Genomic DNA, 20213 nt, shown 5'->3' with positions numbered 1-20213 from the left:
TAAAATTGATTTCTGTTGTGGGTACAAAAAACAAACAAAATTATTCCGTTATGTTTGGTCACATTTTCAAAGAGCCACTGCAGAGGAACCTGTAAAACCATCTGATGTCTTTCTGTTTTCTGGTAAATGACTGTGTGACAGTGAATTAGCAGAAGACGGCTGCCGGCACATCGATGACTGAACAAGAAGCCTTGGAATGAAGTCGGTGCACAAAATCAATGACTAATGTCTAGTTCTGTTTTTACTTACGGCTGTACCTTTTGCAGCTGATTGATCTCCCTCTGCTTGCCGTGGAGGGCCACCAAGGCTTGCTCATGCTCTGTCTGCAGCTGCTGTTTTAGCTCAAAAGCTTCGTGCATATGCTGCAGGGGGTGGGTGGTGGGGGCACAGATGAAGGAATCCTATTTAGACATATTTTCTGACTGTATCACCAAAAAATGAGTCAACAACAGGTTTTGTTTTACCAGAAGCAGCAGATAGCTTGATTTATCAGAGTGTTGCTGTTTCTATGTGGCACAAAAAGGYAACACTTTATAATAACTATACCTTAGTTAGCCTTACTTAATCATTAATAAGTGGTTAGTTAACCTTGAGAACAYCAATAATTATGGATGATTCATTCAGCTATAAATTAAGACTATTGATGCTTTACCTWTAAAGGCTAATCACTTCCAAAACCAACAAACTCATTGAATATTCATGCATTTACTGATGAATGAACTATTCTATGTGTTTATGTATGGAAGTGTTTATATAAATACTKTCACACCATGTGTTAGACAAGTATTAAGAGAATATTTGGAGAGGCCATGATTTTGATCTGATCGATTGATCTGATCGATTTGATTTGATCACAGGTAAAAGGAACTCGTGGTCCTTCAGGGTTTTGTCTAGAAATACTTAAAGAGGACCTATTATACAAAATTCACTTTTTTACAAGTTTTTATGCTTCAATTTTAGTCTGTACTGCTTCCAGAAACAGTCCAAGTGCCAAAAAAACCAACTCTCAGCTGTKTTTTGACAATATATAAATGTTTTGTTAGTGTCAGCAAATGAGCTTTTTCAAAAACCTGCGGATTGTTACGTCACAATCCAGGTAAACTAGCGATGTGTAAGAGACTCYGCCCACTTCTTTACAGGAACATTTGTTACATTTGTTCTGCTGTTTTAACAATAATCACAGAGAACAGAGATGTGTGGCTTAATTTTTATTTTATTTATTTATTTATTGTTTTGATGGCAGTGTCCCTGTGATATTGCCAAAGAAAGCTGTAGTTTGCCCAAATAATTCCACGATGGACTCCTTTGAAAACTACTAACAGTACACTGCAGGATTTGCCCAAGGACATTCAGCTGAAGGATACTGTTCTTCACAAATCTGTAGATGATGGCGATGTAAGTGTTGTGTTGTGTGTTTAGTGTTGCTGTTCGGAACATGATTTGTCATTTAGCACATAGTAATGTTGAACAACAGCGCATGACCATGACGGATGACAGAGAAGGTGAGCACCTTTATGCACGGCCACCTTTCCCCCTCTACAACGCTGACCTCTGTGACTTCCCCCCTCCATAACTTGTACTAGTCATTTTCAYATATCTGAGGTGCTAACAAAAATGCTGTGTTGGGAGGGCGGAGCTAATGTAAACAAAGGGTTGGGATGGCGTTGCCAACAGCAGCTTGTTTGCATAAACAGCTCATTCTGAAAGACGCTCAGAACAGGCAGAACTGACCAGGTGAAATCTCATTATTTTAAAATGACTGTATTAAATCAAAGAGCATGTTGTGTGTAATAAGTAAATAAGTAAGTAAGTAAGTAAACTTTATTTATATAACACCTTTCACAGGTCAGTGATAGAATCACTCAATAGATAAAATAAAACATACATGCGATAAAAATATTACATGTTGGAAAAAATTTAAAATATTTTTTTTGATTAAAAAATTAATTAAAAGCCAATCTGAACGAATGTGTCTTCAGCTGCTCTTTGAAAATTTCAAGAGAATCAAGGCAGTGCATTCCACAGCCTGGGGGCCACAGCCCTAAAGGCTTTATCCCCTCTAGTCTTGAAATTGTGTTGTAGATCCCGGACGAGCCCCCAATTTGTTACGGCCTGGCTCTAGGGCCGTAACAAATAAAGGGAAGCAATGCATAGGAAAAATTAAAATTAAATTTATTTAACAAAAATCATGGTTGGCTGGGAAAAAAAGAGCAACAAAAGGAGAAGGCTCACACTGAGAGCCAGCAAATGTACAGCCAGATCTGTGTAGCCCACAGATGTATCCTAATTTGTTCAAAAAACCGTTATAGGTCCTCTTTAAAAACAACATAAATAGTCATCACTTTAGAAGAGTTCAAAAAAAGACTTAATTATTGATGCACTGCAGGACTAATAGATAGTCAATTCAACCATACTCTAACCATTAATACATGTCTAATACATGGTGTGAAAGTACATTTATATGAAAATTTGCATACATATACACACAGTTTATAGAATAGTTAATCTATGAGTTATTAAGCATGAACAAATAATGAATGCGATGGATTTGGGAGTAATTAGTCTTTATAAATAAAGTATTATTAAATGTGTTAATTTATAGCTTATCATTATGAATCATCCTTAATAAAAGGATGTTTTTGATGTTAACTAACTATTTATTAATGACTAAGTAAGGCTAAATAAAGTGCAGTTATTATATAATTCTACCCACAGTATTTTATTTTGATGTAGGCAGGTTGTTTTTCAAGAAGCTCAACTCAAACTTMGAGTATTTTAAATGCATCCGAAAAGAATACTGGCGTACATCGTTTTGATTTTCAAAAACTCCACAGTTTTTAGCTGCATATCAGCTCAGACTCAGATTAAACCAGGCCTACTGAAACAAAGGGTTATCAGAACATCGTCACACTCAAAAGCCTTTATGCTTCATACAATTCTACATTGATGAAAGCAGCTGGATTCCCTCTGTCCAACTGCTTTCAAGTATTAATATTTCTGCTCATCCTCCATCGCACTACCACACAAAATGTCAGTTGTCTTGATACTTTCCCAACATTGCAAGAAAGAGGCAGAGAGGAAATGTCTGTGTTTGTGTCTGTGTGTTGCCGAAATATCACATGATCTTTTGGCATTAAGCATACCTTCAAGGAATATTAGACCTTTAATTATTTGCATTATTGTAATGTTCGTCTGTCTTACACCTCACTGTATATTTTCAGACCTGACTCAGACTAAGCTGTTGTGCATCGACACCCAAATCTACCCTTTGCCAAATTAGCCAAGTCACATATATTTAGTTTTTTCTTCTTCTATAACCAGCTGCAATATCTTTCAAAGACTTAGTTAAGACTGTGCAATATTTCTGAGTTTAGGATGAACAGCTTAGAAAACCTCTTATGTTTGGATTTTTCCCCTCCTATRTGTCCTTTTTTTCTCTCGAAAAAGAAAAGCTTCTTTTCCTCCCAGAGAGACTTCGAGGTGTCCTGAGCAGGCAGCCACTCGTATAATCAGAGAAGCTCTAAGCTGCACAGGACTGTCATACAGCCTTAGGGAAAACTCTTTTTTTTTTCTTTTTTTTTTTTTTGAGCCTTGCTAACACCTAAAATTTTTAAGTACAAGTCAAACACAGTGATGTACAAGCAGGAAAAGACCTGAGAGTCCCTACTGAACAGTCAGATTCCATATCTCATCTTCATTTCCAGCAACTGTTCATAGAACAGGCCACGTAAAACTAATCTGCAAACCCCTTTTTTAGTAACCTCAGTGAATTTTTAACTGTGATAAAAAATAGACTTGTTGTGAAAATGCTGATTCAGTGTTTGCACTATTGTTCTCCTGATTTTTTTATTCTCAATGCTTTTTTTTCAGTCTAAATGCTTCTGCATACTTTGTGCTATTTCAGCCATTTCTACTTCAAAATATTCAGCTCAACTGGGAATAGTGTACAATGACTTTTTTGTAAATTTTACACTTCTCAAACTTAACTTTATATTTTCTATAATTTTCCACAAAAACTGCTTAAATTCCTTCAAAAACATTGCTCTCTCTCAAATATTATTTAGGAAACTTTGTCTACTGTTGTGTTTTTATAGTACTTTTAGTTTGTAGCTATTCTGCTACATTAGCCTTTAGCAAGCCTTTTGCCTTTTTAACAACCATTTTTGCTGCTTTTGACTTTTAGTGTTTCAGCTAATGTTTTGGTCCTTTTACCTTTCAGCAAGTATTTTGCTCTTTTTAGCTCAAAAAGCTCAGTTTTAGCTTCTTTAGCAAATTTCAGCAAGGCATGCAGCATTCCTACTGCATTTTTTTGTGTTCTATTCAGTTTCTTAAAAAAAGGCATTAAAACATATTTGATTAATCAAAAACTTATTAGAAAACCTTGTACCACAAATTAGTGAAGCTACTTGATGAATGACAAAAAGTTTTAAAAATAGTGCAATTATTTAGTTTAGTTTGGCCTTTTTGTTGCTGTTGTTTTTCTTGATATCTATTCTCTCCACCCATGTTCCTCCATGTAATTTTCTCTAAAAAGTCTCTTTGTCTCTGTAATCAATTCTCGATGAAAAAGTGACAAAGCTTTCATTGCTGTATCAGACAGCAGGTCAGCTTCTCTCATACGAGTACATTCATCTCTGAAATACGCTGACAAACAGACAATCAATAAGAGATGCAGCGAGGAGAGGATTTGTAATGACAGTGCCCCTCGCTGTGCAGTCAGACTCAGTCTGATTACTATTGGCAGATAAAAACATAATGAAAAGGAGCCTCTTGACAAAACAAACCATGCTTCACCTTATTTTGAGGGGAAATATAGGTAAAGTTTTATAGGAAAAGAATGTTTTGGGGATGGGTTTGTTTTAAAAATAATTTTAAAAACCTGCAATTATTTTTAATAAAGAACTACTATTAGTTGAAAGAATGAAAAACAGTTATGCGCTAAATCATTTTTTTAAACATCATCTCTACATCACACAAYAGAAGACTCAAGAATCAACAAATATTCAAACCACCACAATAAAACAAAAAATGACATTTAAAACCGTACTTTAGTTTGTATTAGGAGTTTGATGGGAAATGTCACCTTCAGACGCTGTTCCAGAGCATCTACTTTGAGCTGGAGGTGCTTCCTCTGCTGCTGGGCCACGTCTCGCTCCCGGCTCACTACAGCAAAGGTTTGTCTCAGCTGCTCGTAGTCACATCGTACCTGCAGGGACACAAGGCACAAACTGAGTCAGGACATTGGATTGGACAAAGGGTAGGAAATCATTTGAGGAGAGGGAGGATGTCAGGTGGGTTGTTTACAATAGAAAAAACAAGGGAGACAAAATACGAAAAGCTTTTTTTAAAAAAAACAAGCATGTTGTTTTTGTGAGGGTTGCTTTGGCAGCTTCTCTTTCTTTGTCGGCTGGAGGGCTGACTTTGACTTCCCAATCTGAAGAGAAATTAATCAGCACATTTCCATTTATCCTTGATGAGACCGAGCTGCTGACATTAACGCGCCGCCTCTCATTTTGATATCAGCTCTGAGCTGGTTCTTCTAAAGTTGCTCTCGCCAGATCGAGCCTCGGCAGCCAAACACCCTTCTTCTCATTAATTAGCAAAATAGGCGAGTGCATAAAAACGATAAGCTCACAAGCCAAAAGTGCACAAAAYGAGGCTGCTGCAAAGAGAATTTGATCATTTAGTTTGTGGCATTCATAAAGACGCCACAGGTGGAAACTCTATTTTGGGGTTGATTAACTGAGCTTTAGATACAGTCTTGTATTTTAAACTTTGTAATCATTTATTTTGACTAATATGAGAACCAACAAGTCTCTATTTAACCTGTGCTTCCCTCCAACAGTACAAACAACATTTTTAATTCAGAAATGTAGAACTGTTACAGCGTTATGACATCATATATGCGATTTGACCAACTTCAGATTGTCTCGTGACAGGGGTCATTTTGTCCTCGCGGACAGGATGGACCACAGCACTGTGATAATATTTATATGTGTGCAAAAAAAAAACATTCAAGGCTGAGTACTGAACCAGTTTCCAGCACTTGATTCAGGTTCTCATCGTAAATGATTTTTTTCTTTATGAAAGCTGTAATTTTTTATTTTTATTTTAAACATTAACATTATTTTTTTGGTCAAAGTTGTACTTTAAATCCTAGAAGTTTGGTCAAGAACATATACGTGGAAGCTCGTATCAACCACTACACTCTAAAAATGAAATGTTGGATTTACTTAACCATGTTATGTTACGTGGTTCCACTTAACTGAGTTAAGTAAATTCAAAGCAACATACTCATGTTCTTTGGCTAAAAAACTGGTATATTGCTTTGAATTTACTCAACTCAGTTAAGTGGAACCAGGTAACATAACATNGAAATAGGTTTCCATACATTTCTTATAAATATAACTATTATCAATAAAATAAATCAACCAACAAAAACATGGAAAAAGTGACGATTGAAGCTTTATTAAATCTAAATATCCAGCATGTGAAATATTATAACATCTAGTTATGCGCAAAAAATATATAGAAACTCTAATATCTTTTTTTTATTGTTTTTGGCAAACCGTTCCATATCTTAAAAAGAAAAAGAAAGATTATCAGAACAATGTTTTGTGTTTCAGTGGTTTACAGTCATCATAAACTTCCTYTCTTGTTAGAGCTGCGGTCCTGCTCTGGAGCAGGGCCATTAACACATTTAAAAGTCAATGTTATAAATGTAAAAAAATAAAAAAATGTGTGTAACTATTAAAGCTTTGTAACAAAAATAAATACTCTATTTACAGCTGTGTTGCTTCATTGGTTTTTAATCTAAAATTGTCTAAGCTTGTTGGTACACTGACATCACTGGTTTTAAAACTTATTGAGCTGTTTAATCCTAAAGAGTAACAAAGTGAAAAAAAACTAGAATACAAATATAACCGGGTAGTCTGGATGAACAAGATCATTTGTAATTGTTCTAGACACTTTCTAAAAATTAATCTCAAATTCAAGGTGGTGATCTAAAACAAAAATCCTACTTGTCCGTGTTWAAGTTTTAACACTCTAAGGTCCAAGCTCGCTCCAGAGCGGTTATCGACATGACACCTGGGCTAAAGCGTCAAAAATGGCAGCATGCTGAGTGCTCATTTCAACTGGGTTGGACAGYACAGACTTCAAACTCTATAAAAATAGTGTTTTTATRTCGTTTTTATTTTTCTTTAACTTCCTAAATAAAACCAGATTTATGATAAAYCATTTACAGCATWATTTTATGAGGATTTTTTTATGCATTTGCTGTGCGTTCARTGAACGTTTTGTGACCAGGAAGTGCTTGAATGCAACATGACACCCATTTTTCTGATTTCCTGAAATTCACCACATTTCSAAAGTAGCCAATAAAAAAAGGTTTGTCTGTACGCTTGTGGAGAGCGTGACTTGAGAGGGTGTTTTGTAGATGGGAGAACGAAGCATAGTCAATATTTTGGTTGTGCTGAAAATAATGATACCAAACAAGGCAAGGTAAATAGTTTTTAAGATGAAAATAWAAGTGTMAATTCAAAATTAGCCGTAACGGCCACTTAGACCCCAGACGTTAGAGCAGGGGTGCCCAAACATTTTCCTTGAGAGGGCCAAAATGAAAATCTATCGGGGGCTGCGGGCCAAATGCAGTAATATAATATATGAAATACAAATACTTTTTAAAGTAAAGTCCTTTATTTTTAAAGATTAAGCTATGCAATGGCCCTCTTTTGTTTTATTCTGTGCACTHGRAGAAAGTCTGCCATACRCTCAAGTAGCAAAGGCTCATGGGACATTTCATAAATTGATAAAATATGAGTTTTTGTGGCCTTATAAAGTGTGCAAATCTACATGTGGGGTTAAATCTGATCTAAATATTTCTTGTTGTCATTTCATGTTTTATGTTTAATCCTAATAAATCAAAGATAAAGTCAGCACCATGAATCAAAACTACCTTCACTACGACCCTTTTATATAGTCATTTGACCAATGGAAATACTGTGTTTCTACATAGGATGACAGGTTACAACCTTGTAACTTTGGCAACTGTTGGTGGGCCAAATCAAATGGCTTGGCGGGCCAAATTTGGCCCGTGGGCCCCACTTTGGGCTCCTCTGCTTTAGAGGGTTAAACAAAGATCTTTGACACAATGTGATGAGAATAAAAATGTGTACTAAACATAACTATAAGCTATTACGACACCAAATCTTAGATCAATATCTGTAAAATTGATTGTGATTGTGTCATTTTTGTTATTAACTTTTMTTTAACCARGTAAATCCGAGATCACTGATCTCTTTTGCAAGAAAGTTCCAGTGATGTGTTTTGGTCACATGTTAGCTAAAGTCAGTTAGATGTAGCTAACATCTTGAATTGGGTTGAGTCCGAAATTTAAGCAGCTACAGTTTCAATTCAAAGAGTTTTCTTTAAATCTGTCCACYRGTTTTTGAGATATTTTTCTAACAGACAGAAAAATTAGCTCACACAAACAGACACAAGCAATTATATTACTGTCTGCATTTTATAGCATGAGGATAATTAATTTATGTAAATTTACAGCTGTGAGATGAAATACTTCTGGTGCAATTTAAAGAACAATAGAGCTACTGTAGTTAATAATGTGGTATTCCAGAMGTTTCTGTCTGATTAGTTCAAAGACCCTACAAAGGTGCAGTGCAGTTTCTGTTCTGTGATAACTTTGTGTAGTTATATTGCCGCAGTCTTATTTTCCCCCCGTCCTCTCACACACTCTGTGTCTTTCTTTGTCTTTTGCCTCTTTCATTATTCATCATCTTTGCACAGTTCAGCACATTCCACCCAGGCCTTTCCAACAATTGGCCTTACAAGCCAGCAGCCCTCATTCAGACTGTGAATCTGGCAGGCCTGGACCCCCGCCCCCCCTTTTCTTTTTCATCTCTGTGCCCACCTCGTCAGCGCACAGATGGCATCGTTTTTGGAGCAAGAGCTCAGAGCAGAACTCCTGGATACATGTCAAATCAGTCTGGACCCCCCCCCACACACACACACACACACACACACACACCATCTCTGTGAAAATTACTATTAAAGCCAGGGCAACTAATTGACTGTTGGTCAGTCTCTCTTTCCTGGATCTGTGATTATTCAGGCACGTGTGAAATCTGACGAAGAGCCGACTAGGACTAGGACACATTGAAGACAAAAGGCCTAGCAGTCATTGAAGGAATGCACATTACCCCCCACCTTTAAGGACAGAGTTCCAGGTTAAGATCATCTTGTGGTGATAAATTACAGAATTGCAACTGTTTTGGTCAAATTTTGAAAATCTCTTGTCACACTCAGAGTATGTGTTTTAATGGTTCTCATCTACTGCAACACCCAATTTTAGACCAATGATTTTAGATCAATATAAACAAAACTGACTGAGTTACAGGCATTTTGTGTTAAGCAATGTCAATTAGCTGTGGCAACCATCTTGAATWGAATTAAATCTAAAAATTATCATTTGTTCATCCTATGACTACTTTCTGAAAGTTTCTTTAATCATTGCCATTGTATCCATGAGTTATTTTAGTGACGTAATGTACATGACACACACAAAAAGGCAAAAAAAACATTAAGTATAAAAATAATAACTTGTGTACATCAGAGAAAATGAAACATTAATAAATTGTGTTTAAAATAAAATATTGAACAGGAAAAGTGTAAACAGTTGATGAGAACTCTGCAGCAGCTGCACTGATCTGTGGAGATGAAATAGGTCCCAACGTGTCACTGAACCATTTCTAAAACATTAAACATGTGATACGTTGCTTCTAAATCACTGAGACTGGAAATAAAATAGATTTCTCTCACTGAAAATCATCTGGTCCACCATTGATCACCATTGGTTATGTGTGTATGTGCATGTATGTGTGTGCGTGTGGTGAAATGCCTGATTTGCACATTAAACAAGAGAAAAATGCATTTTTGTGGGGAAAACTGTGAATGCTGAGTACTGGAAGACTTTGCTATTAAAGAACAGAGCAGYAGTAAAAACAAGGGGGAAACTAGCTAGAAGCTAAAAAGAGAAAACACTCAGCTAAAAGAAGCTAAAACAGAATTAAATGCTAAAATAGTGAAAAGTAACTAAGTAGGTTGAGAATCACTGTCTTAAGTGAGCTGAATATTTTAAAATATGACTGTGCAATTTAGCATAAAGTATAACAAGGTTCTTTTTTGCAAACCTTAAAAAARTACTTGGATTGCAAAATCAAACAGGAAAATTAAAAAAAAGACACCAATGGTGTAAATGCTGACTCAGCATTYRTAMAATGAACAYCTCACCTGATCATACTTGGATGCCTTCAGGTGGTGGTCAACCAGCTTGAGGTTCAGACAATTTTTCTCCTGCAAGGCAGCATGGAGCTTTGCTTTCTGGAAACAACAACCAAAAAAAAAAACAAGTTTAATGTCTTGTCATATCGTCTTCTGTGTAATGACTTAATAATGTATGCACACCACACAGAGGAACTCCATATTAAAGCCATTACATAAGAAGAAAATCTCAGGTTAGTGCTGAATATGTGTGTGTGTATATGTGTGTGGGGGTGGGGGGTGTCTAAGATACTATCTGGAGGACAAAACCACAGCTGTATACTGTCACCCTCCATTTGGTTGGTGACACTAGTAGATGAGGAGAGAAGAWGATGAGCGGGATGGGTGGAAGAAGAAACCTGAAATGGTGAAAATGAGCAACAGAAAATGAGAAAATGTTTGAGGGAGGCATAAAAAAAGAACTAAAGGAAGCAACACAAGAGTGACAGCTTTGTCAGTCAAATCCTAAAAAAGCCACCAGATGAGCAGAACCTCAGGATGAAGTGAAGTTGAAAGGCATGGAGGAGGAGGAGGAGGAGGGGRAAARGGGATTGAGAAGAGGTTCAGATCCTGTCTGCTCGCTCTATGGTTCACATTCACAGTCAGAAGTTGTCATGCTGCTGGTGCTGCAGGTACTCAAGCATTACATAATTATATCAGACCCAAAGTAGGCCAACGGTCTCCTCTTCTCGCAGTTCTGAGCAGTTGAGAGTGATTTCATTGTGACTGACCACATCGCAGCGCTACATGCTGCTGCTGGTCATTCTCAGCATCACCCTATTAAAATGTGGCCATCACATCTGCAGCAGAGGTCGGACCTTTTCTCTTAATCAGCTTTTTGTTTTTAAAAAAATGCTTAAGGCATTGTTATTCTCATGGCTAAAACCAGTGTATTGGCCTTAATATATTTCCATTAATTTAAAACTATTACCTCCAAATAAATTCAATTTTAAAATTTGAACTTCTCAAAGTTATGTAAAGGCCTTAAAACAAGCAAGCAAAAAGAATAGAATGACTCAGCATGCTTTTCCCCCTGTTTTTAGAAATGTGCAAGATCAGGTGTCTTGCTCCATCATTTGCTTGATAAATCAACTTTGATCTCACGAATATTAATAATGTTTTGACAAAAGTGTTTTTAAGAAAATCATGTTCAGGAAATAAGGAAATGAAAAAGGTATTAACAATACCCAGAGAAAAACCTTCAAAATGGGAATACCAACGTATTGTTCAGTTGACATCAATGGTAAACAGGTGGAACTTTTTGTCTCAAATGAAATGAAAAGCCATTTTGACATGAGAATTTATTACGGATGTCCTTAGCTSGTATCAAGTATCAAAATGGAGACCCAATCCAGACATGTTTTCATTGATGTCATAGCTAACCACACTCAGCTCCCAGTCTTTATTATTGACCTGCTGCCTACAGATTTCCCCCAGCCGAGGCCRAATATGGCCGACGTACGACAGCTGATGTGATGCCAACATGTCCAAATGGAAGTATTTTAAAACACAAACTGAAAGCACTGCAGTACTTTCAAAACGTGCAATTTGGATGTCTTGTGCAGATAATGTCCCAGTTTGTGGAGTTGGAGTTCCTTTTTTTCACTAATGTTTTCAGCAGTGGTGGGCAGCACTAATCTAATAATTAGTTCCACTAGCCCTAAAACACTAACTCACATATTTAGATCCCCTAATTCTAAAGCACTAACACACTGAAAGTTTTAGCAAAAGCTAACTCTAAAGCGCCAAAATAACCCAGTCAACCCATGAGCAGTTTCCAACAAACAATGAGTCACATATTGACATGTTGCTCTCTTCAGACTTATCACTGATATTCCACAGCTGTATTTGGGTTCATATATTATCACCTGGTGGATAAGTGACACACATATGAACAAACTGTGTGACAGTTTTCACCATCAGCTGTTAACATTAATGTTGATCAATTACATTTATAGACCTCAGTTAGTGCTTCCATATTTAGCCTATAAATTTAGCAAGTGCTTATCCACTAATAAATTTTAAATTCAGCAAAAGCCCTAAATCACTAATCTGTAAAGTAGTTCCCCTATTAGTGCTTTAGTGGAACTGTGCCCATCACTGGTTTTCAGTATATTTTTCCTGTTTTCTGTTATTTTTCCTGTCACCTGTTTGTGTTCCCATGACTAAACTTTCCTCAGCTCCTCTGATCACTCATTCATTACACCTGTTGCTAATCTGTTCCTGTCAGATGATCTCATTGAGCAATCACTCCTCCCAGCAGATAAAACCTTCTTGTTTTTGTTTTTTTCTTGCAGATTCTTATATGTAACGCTCTGAATCAGTGCTGGGATTTTTGGCWCGGATTTCTATTTGTCTTGTTTTCATTTACTAAATACATTTTTTTTGGTTTCTACCTTGCTGATTGCACTCGGGTAACCAACCAACCATATTTGTTACAGATAAAGCTACATATACATTCAATACCACCAATTTARTTAGACATTTCAAATCCAAACACTTGCATGAGTTGCCCCAAATAACCCTTCAAACAAAACATTTTAAAGGGAAAGGTGACTAAATATATTGCTCTGGATGATCAACCCTTTGTTGTGCTGGAGAAWATAGGACTTTGTCAACTTTTAGAGCCGTTAGCCACCATACTGCAAGTCCTTCCCTCCACCACATAATCAAMAAAGGGATGCTCTAGATCAGTGGTTCCCAAACTTTTTATCTTCTGACCCACAAAATATTCATGGCAAAAACTTGTGACCCCAAATATTACTGGTCTGAGGACACGAACTTCGTTAATAACCCTAAAAACACAGGCTTTTTGACAATCTAAACAGCTTGYACACAAATATAAATACTTATTTATACTTATTTTGTGTTTTTGTAATAGTTATAGGGAAAATATTACATCAGCAATTATTTTATTACCCTTTAAATTGATTTCTGGAGATTATCCAAGGTGCTTCATGACCCATAATTGGGTCCCAAGCCCAACTTTGGGAACCAAAGTGCAGTGGTTCCCAAACTTTTCAGCTTTTGACCCACAAAATAACAGYAGCAGAGACCTGTGCCCCCAACTATTTTTGGATGATAAACATTTGTATCAGGTCAACTAAACATGGGCATAGTAACAATATTTTTATACTACATTTATCCATTTTAAATACACTAACCTCACTCCTTTGTAACAACTAAGACAAAATGTAATTAATTCAGAAAATCTTTTTCAGGACCCCACTTTGGGTCCCGACCCCAACTTTGGGAAACACTGCTCTAGATGTACGTATATTTAAAAACATTTACTGTCACGGGCAAATTTTTTCCTTGTTATTAAAAGAAAACCTGAAAAACAACATGGACGCAGGTTTTCTTTTTTGGCAATGTACCACTACTGAGGTATCCAGAACATCATGGCACTGATTTAATTATTTCAATATAATGRCCTGTATTCTGTAAGCCCAATAGATAGATGGATGTTTTTCTGTTTCAAACCAAATAGCAGAGTTTAGTGAAACCATACAGATGCTCTCTGAGTTGTTTTCGTTCACCACACAGGAGCTGCTGCAGTCTGTAAAGTGTTACATATTTCTGATGCGCTTTACATTTCACACAATATGCTCTCCTGAAAGTGGAGACAGGGAATCCAATACTTCTCTGTCACCTTTCGCACCAGAGAGAGATTATGTAGCTCAGAGGTTTATGATCAAATTTATCAGCACATTCGATGAACTCGATAAACTCTGGCCAAGAGGAGAAAGAATAACAGAGTGAGTTAGAAGCCAGAAAGACTCATTCATCTCTCTGTGCGCAGGCAGAGACGGCAGGGACGAAGAGGGACACAATCAAGGCGAAGCACAGACAARGGTAGGAAGACAGAATGGTGAATAAGCTCACTTGCTGCTTTGATTGTGTAACTTCTTTTTTTGCTACATCACCTCACTGCAGACTAGTTTTCAGTAGTGTAAATTATACAGAAATACAGTGAAAATGGCAAAATTGTCAGATTCAGACATCCACCGCAAAGAAACATAAAGACTTACAGTTGGCATCATGAGGACGCAAACAAATGGGTTCCTGGAAAGACCAACCAAAAGAAATGAGTGGAACGTAAGAGTGGAGCTGTGGTTTTTCCTCTGCATACTCAAAAGAAAAGTTACATAAAACCCAAAAAACAGTCATCTTTAAAAAGTCTCCTTTTTTAAGCCCCTCTAGAAAGATGTCCATTTCTTTACTTCMTCTCCTTTCCAGTGAATCACACATTCACAGCTCCACTTAACACTCTGTAGCAACTCGTAAACACACTGTTAGACTGCGAAGCCAAGGGACGCACACGTGCGCGCACACAAGACACGTTTCAGTGCCAGTTTCATCTCCCAATATGTGCAAATCAACAAAGAAATCTGGTTTGAATATGTAAGCTAATTAGACCCTCTTTTGTGGGGAAATACAACACGTTCGGGACTCTGAATGAAATTTGTTACATGTGAATCTTTGTTGTGAAATTTGAGATCAATATGTGCAGAGCAGGTGGGGGGGGGGGCAGCAAACCTCAACACCACTGAAGCCTAATACACTCTGACACTTCTGTCTTCCTTTGTCTTTTCTATCCGTCTACATCTTTACACGCCCACACTCGCTGCACATAATGAAGCTAACGGTCCACGGTACTACGGAAAATCTTCCAAAAGTGCATCCATGTAGACAAATTATCTTTTAATTAAAGTCCAAATGTCAGATTAGTTTCTTTTTAAACAAATTAGGGACATCACAGCAAGTAGAGCTGGTCACAAAAATAATTAACTTGCGAGACTTTCAAGAGTTTAATCAAACAGCGACCAAAAAGACTAGAGGTGGTAGAGGTGTTGTTGAAGGCAGGCAGGAAGCATGACAAGAAAAAACAACATTCATGACCATAGAGGATATGTTAGAAAAAGATGAACACCAAGGATTGTACAGAAAGCAGCGCAGACTACCACAGGACAAAGATAAGAAAATAACCCCATTAAAGAAAGGGGGATRATGTATTTTCCAGGCAAATACARTGAAGCAACTGTCACCTTAATTTGTTTCTGACAATCCCACTTCAGCRTGTCTTCWTGACAATGTTTCGGGAGGATAGGGGTGCTCTGTGGAGCAGGAGCTTGACTGCAGACTGAGCTCCAGGGAGGAGCTTTTGGGTAAATGGGTGGRGCTTTGTRCCAGMAAGYGTTTAGGCAGCTCCACATGGCTACAACAGGAGATTCAAGGATTTCTCAAGCATGCCTGAATGAGTCAAAGCAGCACTCTTGGTGTGTTTTTGATGAGGGAATGACATCATAACATGATATAAAGCTAAAAAAAAAAAGTCTATTTAGCACCCCCACCCCCCAAAAAAGCAAAGTGAACCTCAGCATTAAAAAAATGATTACTTCAAAAATACCAAAAGCCAAAGTCCTGATGGCTAATATCCTGTAGCATGCATGTGTAGCACACATGGCTATATTTTTTAATCAAACTTTATCTTCCAACTTTTACCTTTGGAGGGAACAGATCACACATTCTCCTGCATCATTCTGTTCTCAATTCATCAACCTCCATGTCCTCTCTAACTTTATCCATACATCTCTTCTTTGTCTTTTTCCTGGCAGCTACATCTCTACATGGCAAACATTGTCCATCTAACCAGGTTTTACTATCTTAAATCCAGCCAAAAAAATGCATTTCTGAATTTATGAAACTGGAACAATAAGCAAGAGCAGAAGTGTTAGATTATTAATCCTGTTAGTCTGGACATTTTTCTTATTTCAAGAAGTCTTACCAAGTGCAGGTGTCTTATTGCACTGGCAGATTATGTAACTTAATTTGAGAAGATTCAGAATATAACTGAGAACTTTTAATTTATTTATAGCTAACTTATGCAGTGTAACCTCCTTCTACCAATATACATGACCAAACCATCTTTCTAACTTTATCCGCAGGTCGTTCAACCTGTGCTGTACGTCTGATGATCTCGTTATTTTATCCATCCTTCTCACTCCCAAAGACAACTTCTTCAACTTTCCCACTTACAGTTTTATATCCTTCGTTTAAACAGATACCGCTGGCTCTCTCTGTAAGGAATACCAAATTTCAAATTTAAAACAATGTTTGTACAATGAGTCTGGATACTTTATTATAATGCACCATGAAGATGTTTCAGAGTCAGATCGTTTGTGTCTTTTACACCCAGGTTGGAACTTCTACGTTGCTCAAACAACTTCTATTTCTTCAGGTCCAGGTCTTTTTGTTGACAGGATGAGTTCATCAAAAGTGCGATTGCCGAACAAAACAAAGACAAAACTATCTGAGCTGAGCTACATAGAAAAAAATAAAATCTCAGAATACAGTCGTTTTTCAGACAGCACACCCAGTTATGTTCAATCAAAAATAACTCGGCTCTCATTCGTCTTTTAAGCTGTAAAGAGTTTAAATTTTAAACATGCTGGATTTCACAGTAATTTATTACTTTTGAAACTATTTATGTCAGTTCTGCATACACAAGTGATTACAAATGGGACTTAATTGTTACATAATGTTTTCCTTTGCAAGCAGAAGATTAAATGGATGGGATCTCTAATGGGCTTAATTAGGCAAAACAAATTTTGCTTTTTAACGACAAAATCAAATATTACAACAAGTAAGCTCTTGTGATGACAGACTGAAAGACTCGGAGATTTAGGACGGTTGCTCATCGCTCCAAACGGGCTTCTTGAGGGTTGAGGACTGCTACTGTTTCCCCGAGAGGATCGTCATTAATTAGATGTCACGTAGGAAACACTTTGTTCCAGTTAGGCGTGGGAGGAAAGACAGACAGCATGTACTGTAAAGACTCTGTCAGTCAGGAAACATGTGTCAAAGGGACTAAAAGCATAAACTTTATGAATACATTAAAAAGTAAACACATTGACATTTAAAGACCCAGCATTTCAGGAAGGAATGCATTTCACCTGCCAGACATTTAAAACCAGGGGTGTCCAATTCCGGTCCTTGGGGGTCACTACCCTGCATGTTTTAGACGTTTCTCTGCTCCAACACACCTGATTTGAATAAATGGGTGATTACCAAGCTTAGACTTGAGAAGGGAATACAATCACTGAATCAGTGTTGGAGCAGGGAAACAAGTCAAACATGCAGGATAGTCGTCATCAAAGGCCAGGATTGGACAAAAAGTTTTAGACAAAGATCATCATGTGCAGAAAAATGACTCCAAGCTCTAACAAATCTTACAAGGTGTTCCAGTATCGCGTGGAATTTTCAAGGTTCCTTTTCACAATCTGACCAAAAACATCTGTTTTTAAACAATTTATCTTGAAACATTCCTGGTAGAAAAGCAAAAAATTCATCCGATTCCAACTTTCAGTAGAAAATAAAGTAAGTTGGACGTGTGCTCTTCTTTATTCAGAAGACATTTTATACATTCTGCTTCTTTCTACTTGCTTGTTCTGCACTTTTCAATAGAAAAAGGACAAATAAAGTAAAGCTAATGTCTGCAGCAAGAAAGTTTTATTCAGAACTGTCAACTGTAGTAGTCAGGGACATCAATAACTCAGTCTTTGGCAAATCCATATTAAACAAATTGACTAAAAGAAAAGAAAACACTGACACAAATTAACATCTGGCTTTTGTCTGCAAAGGAGAAAGGTATAATCAACGTTCAATCTCCTGTCAGACCGACTCTGCAGCAGACACGGGTATTTATCAGATCCTGCTCTGACAGGCAGTGATGCACAAATAACACCCACGTAGACGTGCTAATTTTTAGTTTGTGTGCCGCAAAAGTAAGCACAGACTCTATATATATATATATATATATAGTTGTTGGGTTTTTTTATAGAACCTTGCAGTGTCACAGGTGGAGGCTCTGACAAGAACAACCTGTGGATAAAGGAGGAAAAGGAGTGATTTTACCTGTCTGCACAGCAACAGGCAACTCTATCTCAATCTATGTGAGACAGACTCCCATGGGACGATGAAAAATAATATTCCAGGATCAGATATTATTGTCCGGCGCAGACTGCAGTTCTGTAGTGAAACACTAGAAGACCTTCATAATCCCTTCATGGGCAGGGATATAAATTACTGGACATAAATCGCATTCTTAAACAAAACACACCACTAACATGTACCTATTAAAAAAGGGAAAGTTATTTCATATTTTTTGTGTAAAATTATTTTAGTTTGACATATTCCAGGAAAACCTTCTAGTAATATTCAAATTAAAGGCCTAGCGCTAATTGAAGGAATGCATCCACAAAGTGTTAATCAAATATGTTGCACAAGCCACACTTTGTAGTGAAAAGCAAAATAAAAACTAAACTTGTTTTTGTTATATTCATTGGATCTCGTTATTTAACTMGGGGAATTAGCATGTAGAGTGCATGGCGCTTAACATACTTAAAGTTCTGTAAAGAGGACATTCTGTCAAGGTTGATGGCAACTATAACGAGGTTGTAAACTGAAACTGTACATCCCCACTTAAGGAATTGGTTGCAGAGAAAAGGGGACRTTTTTGCAGATTTATTGTGTAGCATTAGCCAGGTCCACATTGCCGTATGATATATATTACACAGGATTTGTCCTCTGAAGGGCTTAGCAGCAGGCGTTTGTCTTTTTACAAATGTGAGCGTGACTTCAATCCCACTTGATCTTCTGCCAAACATGAGCTTCCTTGGCTGATTGTTCCGAGCCTCCAGAGCACTTTAAGATCAATTGTTTACAGTGCCGTTAATGCTGTGTATTACAACCCAGGCATGACACCAGACCAGGAAAATTGGTCTTTCATATGTGTAGGGCAATTTTTCACGACTCCTGTTTTCTTTATGCTTACAAAAAAAAATAAAAACAGTGTGCAAACTGTCAACTTAATGTCATCGATAGATTATTCATAACATCCCGTTAGAGTGTTCCTCTTGTTGTGATGAAGCATCATCAGCTGTCATTCCTCCAGCCTATGGCAATAATGGGTCTCTACAGGTGCCTCATTCATAAAASATAAATGACGGCTAATCTAGTTAAGATGCCAGGCCATGTGTGTCCCAGTTCATGTGTGAATGCACACTTGCATCACAGTCATAAGACCCCCCGACCCCCGAGGCCATTTTAACAATGTAAACTGTGGCTGCAGATGGCAGTGGTTTGCACAACACAGTGAAGCGTGTATGGACGTTTGTGTGAGTGTAGGTGTGTGTGTGTGTGTGTGTGTGTGTGTGTGTGTCTAAGCTAGAAACAGTTGCATAACTAACACCTCTAGGCAGATTTTACCCTTGAGCCTTTCTGTATCATTCTGCTTTTGGCCTTTGATCTGACTCAGAAATACTTTCAACTGAGTTAAAGTTGGAAWGTATGGCCACTAATGATAGACACATGCACACAACATTAATGTAAAACAAGGAGCTTTACAATAAAGCAACCCCCCACCCCCTGCAAGTACTCAATTTTTTTGGTCTAGTTGGGTTTGTTTGTTTATTTATTTATTTGTTTATTTGGGGGGGGGGTTCTTATTAGTTGGCCCAAATTTGAAGCTCCTATATTGAATAGTTTTGAGTTATAATTAATTTTGTTGGAGCCCCCTCCTCAAATATGGGGTCTATCGTAAAAAAAAAAATCTTTAAAAGAAATCTATAGGAAAACAATTAAAGGGGGTCATAATTAGTTGCAGTTTGCCTTGAATACAAGTTTTTGCTTCCTTAAATGTGATTATGTGTTTATGTTGAAATGTCATACTAACACTTTTAAATGATTTTGTTTTTGTTAAACAAAAAAAGGCAGTGTTTTAAATGTGTAACAGTGTGTGCAGAACTCTTTAGAAGACAAAAAAAAATCAACCTTCCTTAAAAGTGCACATGCCTCATGGTGAATATTAGAGC

General features: G+C 37.2%; 1 protein-coding gene across 8 annotated transcripts in view; it reads right to left on the bottom strand.

The window, feature by feature from the left end:
• Window positions 1-20213, bottom strand: part of rimbp2a (RIMS binding protein 2a) — an 84685-nt gene that overhangs the window by 31860 nt on the left and 32612 nt on the right. For 6 of the 8 annotated variants that reach the window (XM_014003915.1, XM_014003911.1, XM_014003912.1 and 3 more), the window contains 3 exons: window positions 10309-10398; window positions 5084-5206; window positions 258-362 (listed from right to left, as the gene is read on the bottom strand). In XM_014003915.1, the coding sequence (XP_013859369.1) occupies window positions 258-362; window positions 5084-5206; window positions 10309-10398 (318 nt within the window). The remainder of the gene's footprint in view (window positions 1-257; window positions 363-5083; window positions 5207-10308; window positions 10399-20213) is intronic. The other 2 variants (XM_014003917.1, XM_014003919.1) reach the window with 2 other exon arrangements.

The sequence above is a fragment of the Austrofundulus limnaeus genome, unplaced genomic scaffold, assembly GCF_001266775.1.
Source record: "Austrofundulus limnaeus strain Quisiro unplaced genomic scaffold, Austrofundulus_limnaeus-1.0 Scaffold20, whole genome shotgun sequence".
Classification (NCBI taxonomy): Eukaryota; Metazoa; Chordata; class Actinopteri; order Cyprinodontiformes; family Rivulidae; genus Austrofundulus; species Austrofundulus limnaeus.
Note: the sequence above shows the minus strand (reverse complement) of the source record. Positions and strands in the feature narration are given on the sequence as shown.